At 34.4% G+C, this 9,446-nt stretch overlaps 1 protein-coding gene across 3 annotated transcripts; it reads right to left on the bottom strand.

Annotated features, from left to right (window-relative positions):
• Positions 1–1,492: 1,492 nt before the first annotated feature.
• Positions 1,493–8,893, bottom strand: LOC126713069 (pentatricopeptide repeat-containing protein At5g12100, mitochondrial). 3 transcript variants are annotated; one of them, XM_050412718.1, is made up of 7 exons: positions 8,678–8,893; positions 4,770–7,913; positions 4,187–4,227; positions 4,037–4,052; positions 3,005–3,364; positions 2,804–2,920; positions 1,493–1,792 (listed from the first exon to the last, which is right to left on the bottom strand). In XM_050412718.1, exon 2 carries the CDS (start codon positions 7,891–7,893, stop codon positions 5,437–5,439), a length of 2,457 nt encoding a protein of 818 aa, XP_050268675.1. In that variant the 5' UTR covers positions 7,894–7,913; positions 8,678–8,893; the 3' UTR covers positions 1,493–1,792; positions 2,804–2,920; positions 3,005–3,364; positions 4,037–4,052; positions 4,187–4,227; positions 4,770–5,436. The 3 variants fall into 3 exon arrangements, with proteins under 3 accessions (XP_050268675.1, XP_050268674.1, XP_050268673.1); XM_050412717.1 differs by having other exon boundaries at positions 3,005–4,052; XM_050412716.1 differs by having other exon boundaries at positions 3,005–4,227.
• Between the last annotated feature and the right edge of the window lie 553 nt (positions 8,894–9,446).

Raw genomic sequence — 9,446 nt, 5'->3', positions numbered from 1 at the left:
AAAAAAATTAAATAAATAAGCTTGAACTTTTAATATTCGGCGCGGCTCTTTTATAGTCCTAAGATTCAAACAAATTGATCAAAAGATCAAGCCATATTAAGGGCATGTTTGGTAGCAATATTGGGGGTTTTGTTTTCAAAACAATGTGATAACCATGATTTAAAAGTGTGCTGAAAACATGTGTTTAGAGTATTTATAATGGGGAAAAAAAAGTATTAGGCACCATATTTCTAAAACATTTTTTCAAAACTAAAAACACAATTGGTGTTTGGTATGAGTATGTGTTTTTTTGAAGAAAAAAAAAAGTGTAGTTTTTATGATCTAAACAGTAGATGAACTATTACTAATGTAAAGAGAAAGAAAACTACCAGACAAAGACCCATCAACTCTCCCTCTCTCCTCTACCTCTTCATTCCATTCCTCTTACTGGTCCGATGTTTGGCTTTGCCATTGAAGCCGAAGCTGCACAGTTTGTTTAGCAATCTTTCGAGCGTCTTTCTTAAAGGAACTCATAAAGCCGATAAATCTAGATCATGACCAAATCCATTTCTAGGCTTTACCTTTACTGTCCTTGAGCCAAGTATACAAACTTCCAATTTTTACAAATATCAATTTTAAATCTTCACTTCTTTATTTTTTTTTTTTTGTTTTTTTTTTTTTTTTTTACTTATAAATATACAACTTTTTTACAACAGTGAAAGTGAGAGGCGGGTAATAACCGCATAAGGAAGCAAACCCAGGCGAGTAAAGTGACATTTTTCAAATCACAAGTAGGTAACATAAAATCAAGTTTAACCTAACGTGAATAATCTATAATTATTCCTTTTTTTATATATATTTTTAGAGCAATCCATATTCATATAAGCCATGATTTCATTACATTCAACTCCTCCAGGTCTAATGAACTATAAGTCTATAACTTATATTATTTACCAACATCCTCCTTTAACATCTTTGATTTCCCTGTGCCCACCAAGATGGATGCTTATAGAACTGATGTAGGATGATATGGTTAGAAAATAGAAATAGTGGATAACAAAGAAAAACAGGAGAAATCCTAAACTTCACCACCTAAAATATGTCTGAAAACTTAAGCTTCACCACAGGTTGCTTGGATTGACCACCAAGCTTAGAAAAACATCTTTAAAAAAAAATATATATATATATATTCAAATTGCACTGCCTCAAATCCATTCCTAGACCCTCTTTAATGTTTCAAGGATTACATTAAGCCACAATTACATTCCCAAAAATCATCCCATTATATCCTCAAGAACTTCATCCAACAAAAAGAAAAGGAAGAAGAAAACTTTTTTGTAATTTTTGCCCGTCACCTATGTCGAGCATTGACAATGGCATTGATGTTCCCACTGGCAGAGGGAAGGGGGCTTGGCTTTTAAAAAACATTTCCTCCCTCTTATAATTTCTATATATATATATGTATATAAATTTTACTAATGCCCCCCCCCCCCCCCCCCCCCACACACAAAAGAAAAAAAAAATTATTATTATTATGGCTCCATATTGCTGTTACATTAACTGAAATAGTTGGTCCTCAAATGTGGACGACTCCTAGCTATAAGTTTTATATAAAGAAAAGAAAAAAATTTACAAGACCTATGAAAACAGCAGAAGAATCAGCATTTTTTGGGTCAGCCAAGCTCACAGTTGGGGCATTATCACCTAGCTTAAATTTTGAGTTTCATCACCTTCTGCCAAATACTCGGCACTTGCATGGATATGGTAATCAACAAAAAGCAAAGCCCCGATTATTGCTTGGATTCTTTGCATCCTGTAACCAAAAGTTTTATAAAATGACAGAGTTTAGTTACAAAATTGGTTGTCCTTTATAAAATGAGTACATAGACATGACACTGGTAAGTTGTAACCCACACAAAAGAACCAAACCACTTGCTGTAGTAAAACATAAATTTTTTAAAGGCACTGGGAATTCGGAAAATAAACAAAATATAAAGTATAAACAAACAATATCAACTATTAATAATAACTATATTTATAGAAAAAATATTTATAATAACTACCATAAAGATGTATAACTAGTTCACGCTGACCTTAACCTTCCTTAGATCCTGCTCACCCCAGCTTCTAGGAACATTACCAATGAATGAACCCTGCTTTGCTTGAGATGTTGAACATTTTATTTTTTTCACCATGGAGATAAAGGGTTTACACAAAAGCATTTAACAATTGCAGCATACATAAATAACAGAAAATACCCCATAAGAAAATGATCTTAAAAAAAATTTAAGTAAATTGCAAAGTACATCCCTAAAGTTTGAGATTATTTGGATTTTACAACTTGAAGTTTGACAAATTAGATTTTACACCCTGAAGTTTGGTTTGTTAGCAAAACTCCACCCTCTGTTAGTTTTGGGTGTTAAGTGACATGTTGGCCTACTGATGTGTTTTTTTTTTTTCTATTTGCCAAATCAACCCAAAAAACGATGTCGTTTTGGAAGCACCAATAATGCTCTTTATCTTAAGTGAGAACAGCATCGTTTTGGGAGGCTGATTTGGCAAAACAAGACAAAAAATACACATCAACATGTCAGCATGTCACTTAACTACCAAACTTCAAGGTGTAAAATTCAAACAACCCCAATCTTTAGGGGTGTATTTTGCAATTTACCCAAAAAAAATTTAAAAGATCTAAGAAAGGCTAATCTTAATCTTTTAGCTAACAATAATAATTTTACTCAAACTCAATATTCAACTTCTCATTAAGTCCTCGGCTTATGTGGGGGAAAGGCAATAAGAAATGATGCACAGAAGGTTATGTTACCTTAAATTCAGTATTATTCAGCTCATCAATGGCTTTAGAAGCTAATTCTGCACTTCTAAAGGTCACAAATGCAAAGCCCTTGTTCTCACCAGAATCTTCGTCTTTCATAATTTGAACCTGTTGTCACGACCATAGTGGCATTGATATAAATATTCACAAAAGGCACTTAATAAGATTACTTTTTATAGAAATGGAGCTAACCTATAGATCCACAAAAAAGGTCCAAGTCCCCCTAAGCATCATGGGAATGACAACTATGTACACTTCAGAACCATAGCAACAGGGCAAGAAGTTCAGCATTTTTTTTTCTCATCCTCATCTTCAACCTTTGTCTCATCACCAGCTCCATTGGCATTATCAGTATCCTACTCCTTTTCCTCCTCTTCTTCCTCTACTTTTTCATGCTCAACCTCTTCATTCATCACCTCCTCAGGATCATTGTCTTCATTGAGATCAGCCACATCAGACTCAACTGGCTTTCAGGCTCACTTGACCTTTCCACTTCAACTGGCTTAGCAATTTTCCCTTGCCCATGGCATCTTATGTATCTAATTAAACATGCTGGCAAGGCAACTGTGAAGAACGCACAGAGACTAGAAGAATTCATGGGAAGAAGTATACACATACCAAAAGGAGGAAACAAAATGAAAGGCCAAAGGGAGTTGCAGTCTTGCAGAGTATGAATTTCAGTGCTTTTAGTCAACAGGGTATGAACTTTAACTAAACCCACGTGATAAGATAAAAACTCAAAGGGGTTGCAATGTGAAAAACTTTACAAATGGAATGATGATTACATTAATAGCAGTACAAACAAGACCGGCAAAAGAGATTTATGAATGATACTTATATAAAATTATAATGATCATGAAGGTGGTGCAAATTTTCAAATAATGATTTCCTTGAATCAGAATAAGGCTGCTGTAAAAAACCATATAAGCCAAAGCCCAAAAAAAAAAAAAGGCCTTTCACTATCTTCAACCCTAAGGGTGCACATAACCCCCTAAAATTCAAGAATACCAGAGAAGCACAAAAAAATAAATAAATAAATAAATTAAGGATAATTGAATTAAATATGGAGACAATTATAATGCTTCACAGCCAAGGCAACACACCAAACTCAAAAGAAGTTTCGAGGGTTATGATTAAGAGTCATTCAGATATGAAAGGAACAACAGAGCTCAAACAAAAAGGAGAAAAAAGCCACAAAAATAATGCAGTTCCAAATAAACATACCAATTTGTGCAACTTCCTGCAATAAATTTAGACATAAAAGTTGAGATTAGGTATTTGAGGTGGACATTATAGACATGATTTACATAACCAGTACTCACATAATCAATAATACGAATTTAAAATATAAAAAAAAAAAAAAAAAAATCTTACAATATCTCCTGATAAGTAACATAACCCAATGTTTAGACTTCCTGAACAAAAGACACAAGAAGGTCAATAAACAATGGCGTGCCATCTTATTTACAGACTACACAGACACATTCTTAAAAAGCAGAGAAGGAATATAAATCTACTATAAATTAATTTCATTATTTAAGGCAACTATGAACTATCTCAAATGGGTCACATATATGATACCAAACTGTTATCCTAGGACTATATAACACAGAAGAAATATTCAATCGTCTACCAAAACCCAATTATAGACAAATCCTTACCCTGATTATAAGAACCCATCTAAAATTCAAAACCCCAGAATATCCAAGGCAAATTTATGTCCCACCAAGATTCAATAACTATCATTTACCAAATTCACCCAGATTCTCATATTAAATCTACATGAGTGACTTTATTTTTTTAATGACTTGATACCGACAAAGGATTCTGTAAAATTCCTTTTTCAGCACATTATATTCTTGCACCATATCATCAGATTATACATTAATGCTACTTAAGAAAGTATATAAATAATTTCAAGCATTTTTGTATTCCCAAATACAAGGGAGAAAATAACCTGAAGGAAAAAAAGAAAAAGAAATGTCTGCTAAGTTTTCATATCCAGGAAGTTCCTTTCCAGAGTGAGAGAACCTGAGCAATAAATAAACATGCAGTATCCCTCTCTACATATCTGGAATTATAAATGTAATAGTAAACATGTTTTTTAGTATAATAAGGATTTAGAGCTCCCTAATGAAAACAGCTTATTGTATTATTATTAAAAGCAGAATGAATAGATTTTGTGAATGTAAACATCTAAAAATTTCTTATAAATCTGTGGGTTCCATAAGCAATTCTAACTACATTGAATTTAATTGTCCTTGAAAAAATAACACTATTTATGCTTCATTGGTTAATGCAACCATGCGTTTGAATTTAATTGGAGGACCTAATGTATTTCAACTACAAAACTGTACCTAAGTTTTGCCCCTCTTGAAATTAAAGTTTTGCACTTAAAATCTGCTTTGAGTGAGTTTTCATGTAAAGAACGCAATGCTTTTGTATTTTTCTTGAAAATAGTTTTTTTTTCATTTAAAATAAATAAATAAATAACGATGTATATTGCCAGAAGAAGTTTAGAAATAGAGAAACTAAGGAACAAGTTTTCTGATATAATATCTGTGTCTCTCTTTCTCAACAAAATATTGTGCTGAGAGCTTAACCACAGTCCAAACATCTTTCTATTAGGCAACAACAGAAAGTTTATCAGTGATGCTCCAATCATCCATTAGTTTAACCTTCATTTCAGAGCAAACAATCTGGGCCTCTTGCAACCTCCCCTCCTGTCGAAGGCCAGTGATGAGCTCATTGAATGTACAGGCATTTAGGGGAAAACCGTTATCAGACATGTCTCTGTACCAAATATATGCCCCTGTGAAATCCTTTTGTTCACAATGCCCCTTAACAAGTATGTTATAAGTATCAGCTTTAGGAACAAATCCTTTAGCCTTCATATCATTAATAATATCCTTTACTCCAGACAACTTTCCCTCTCTAAAGTTCCCCAGAATCAAGCTATTATAGGTCATCTTGTCAGCATGAATACCCTGGTCTATCATCTCATGATACAAAGCAAATGCCTTTTGAACGTCACCATGTTTTGCATAACCGTGAATAAGTGCATTATATACAACTCGATCAGGAGACAAACCCATCTGTAACATTTCATCAAACAAATTCTCTACAAGCACTATATCTTTCTCACTGCATGCACTAATTAGAGGATGATAGGTATTTAAAGTAGGTTTAATGCCCAACTTCCTCATATTTTCATATAAGTTGAGACATTTCTGGATGTTTCCTATATTGGAATACCCCGAGATTAGGGAGTTGTATGTGATAGCATCAGGATTATAACCACAAGAAGTGATCTGGGAAACCAAATCTTCAGCTTCTATCATTGTTCCCCTTTTACAGAGCCCATTAATGAGCACATTGTAGGTTACAAGTGTTGCTCCTATCCCATTTTTCACCATTTCATCCAAAAACCTAAAAGAATCTTTCAGTTTCCCTGCCGTACAATTACCATCAATGAGCATATTATATATCTGTGCATTTGGCAAAACCCCTCTTCCTACCATATCCCTGAGGATTATCTCAGCTTCAAGTAGCTTACCATCCTTGCAAAAACAATGTATGAGAGAACCATAGCTTACAACATTTGGCTTTATCCCTTTATTTTCCATTTCTTCAAGAATCTGGAAACACCTATCAAACAATAACTTTCGTCCATAGCCATCAATAAGGGTGTTATATGTCTCAACATTTGGGGAAACTCCTTTCTCTGCCATCTTCTTTACCCACTCCTCTGCCTTATCCATCTCCCCCATGTTACAAAACTTGTCAATTAAAGTATTGAAAGTGATGCAATTCGGCAGCAACCCATGACTTCCCATTTGTTCAATCGTCAAAATGGCTCTGTCCACCTCACCCCTACGACAAAATCCATTTACAATTGTGTTATACATTACCTCATCTGGAACAAGTCCATTCTCAATTAGCTTCTTCAATACCTTCTCTGCCTTTTCCATCTTCCCTTCTTTGCACAACGCATTTAACAAAATGCTACAAGTATAGTTGTTAAACCTTACACCTTTTCCAATTGCTTCTTCATACAAAGCCAATGAAGCCTCATCATCACCACACCTCAAATGCCCATCGAATAGAATACTATAAGTAAATCCATCTGGCACAAATGCATGGGCCTCCATTTCTTCCAACACCCTCTTGGCATCATCCATTCTCCGTGCCCGACAAAGCCCACTAAGCAATGAATTGAACGTAACAAGACTCGGCTCCACATTCTCCGCCTTCATCCTTTCTCTCAAACCAAAGGCACCCTCCAATTCCCCAACCTTACAATAACCATCAATCAATGTATTATATGTAACCAAACTCGGCACCAACCTCCTCTTCAGCATTTCATCAAAAACCTTCTCCGCATCCCTCATTCTCTTCTCTTTACACAACCCACTAAGCAACACATTGTAAACAAACACATGAGGACTCACCCTGCTATTCTTCATATTATTCAGCAACTCAAAGGCCCTATTCAAGTCCCCCAACTTCACCGCCGCCAGAATTGCCTTACTATATGTGAACCTATCAAGTCGAATACCCGACTCCAAAAACTCCGAAAACAAATCCAGTGTTCTCTTAAACTGTTTTGAAGCCACCAATGACTCAAGCAACATATTGAAAGAAGCCAAAGAAGGAAAAATACCATCTTTCTTCATTAAGGTATACAATTCTGTGGCTTCGGTTGTCATTTTGGACTCTGAACAAACCAACAATAGCACGTCAGAGAAAGCAGGCTTCATGGAGGGTGAAGAGAGGGAAAAGAGGGTGAAAAGATCAGAGGGCGAAGAGAATGGATCTTTGGAGTGAACGAGGGTCTTGATGAGCCTATGAGCGGTTTCCATTCGGCCATGTTGGAGGAGGATTCGGAGCTTTTGAACTTGATCAAGGCGTTGTTTTTCATGAAGGGTGGTAGGGTTATGATTTTCTGTTGGGGTTTTAGTAGGGTCTTCAGGGGTAGAGGCTGAGCAGAGGCATTGGGAGAGAGGGACTGAGATGGGATTTTGGGGTTTGGTTGGAGTGGTGAGGAAGAACTTGGGAAGAAGATGGACACGCCTTGCCATTTGAGGCTATCGGCACTCACCTACCCAAAAAGTAAACAAAATTATACTATTTTTATGTCCATTGAAAACACACAGAAATTAGAATCAAACAAATACATTACAAATTCAATAGTGTCTAAAGCCCTTCATTGTTCATACTTGACTAGCTAAAAGTTTTTGCATTTCACCCAAGCTCATGTAATTACACACCTCACCCAAAAATTCAGATTAAAAACAAAAGAAAACAAAAAGAATCCAAAACTTGGAATCCCCAGTTGATATGAGCAACAAACCAACAAATACATAATGAAACTATGCTCAATTTTGCTTCAATTTCAACAAAAATAAATAGTCACACCATGCCACTATGACAATCAGGAAGGAAAAAAAAAAAACAAAAGTAAGTTTTTTCTTCTTCTTTTTTTACATATCAATGACCAGCAAGACTGTAGTACTAGAATAACTTATTGAGCAAGAATTCTAGAGAGAGAAGATGAGAAATTTAGAGAGAGTACAGGAATAAACTCATCCAAATTCATCAAAACTAATTCTCAAAATACCTATAAAAAAAAACTACATAAACATTTAAACACCAACAACCACTCAACTTATACTAAAGCGTGCTTTTTGATACAACAGAAGTAGCACAACTTGTAGGTTTCACAACTCAAATTACAACACAAGTTTGGACCCATTTGATGAAAATTGAAACACAAATAAATTTAAACTTAGCAACCTATTTATCAAAAAAAAAAAAACTTAGCAACCAAAGAAAAACAAAATAGAATAGAGAGCAGAGACTCACTGAGCTTGGCAACGGGCTTATACGGTGGTTACGAAGGCCATGGTTACCCTTGAAATTGTCTGTCTCACTTTCTCCAGCCAAGAAGAGAAGGGGAAAGTCGATGGCCAACGGCTGAGGGACTGGTGCTGATCGAAAGCAGTTCCGGCTTAGGCTCACAACTTTTTTTTTTAAGAAACTGCTTTGGCTAACAGTAACACTAATAGAAGTAGGTATAGAAGTGTATTGCAAAGTGTTAACGATTTTATGTAATAAAAATAAGAGTAAAATGCAAATTTCACCATGAATCTTTAGGCCGTTTGTAATGATAGTTTAAGCAATATTTTTTAGTTTTTAAATTACATTATATGTATTTTTATGTATTTTTTTATTTATATATATTTTTAAAAAATACAAATAACGTTACTAAAACAGTATTATCAAACGGCTCTTTAAGGTTTTAAATTTATTCAATTTAAGTTTTTTATTCAATTTCATTAAAAAAATTCTCCCCTAAAAAAATCTATAAAATTAATAAAAAAATTTATAAATTTATTATGTGATAATATTTTTTAATAGTTAATTGCATATTTAACGAATTATTTTTAATGTAATTGGATGAAATGTCTGAATTAAAAAATTAGAAACTTAGTGTTGATGCTCATTTTGGGAAGGCCAGTAGAAAGAAGAAGCCCAACAAAATGGGCAGAAAAGAATTAATAAGTGGATAGAAAAACCATTAAACTCAAGTGGTAGGAATAATGAATCACAGGCTCCTGAAATAAACAAGTGG

Source organism: Quercus robur, chromosome 2 (genome assembly GCF_932294415.1).
Source record: "Quercus robur chromosome 2, dhQueRobu3.1, whole genome shotgun sequence".
NCBI classification, from domain to species: domain Eukaryota; kingdom Viridiplantae; phylum Streptophyta; class Magnoliopsida; order Fagales; family Fagaceae; genus Quercus; species Quercus robur.
Note: the sequence above shows the minus strand (reverse complement) of the source record. Positions and strands in the feature narration are given on the sequence as shown.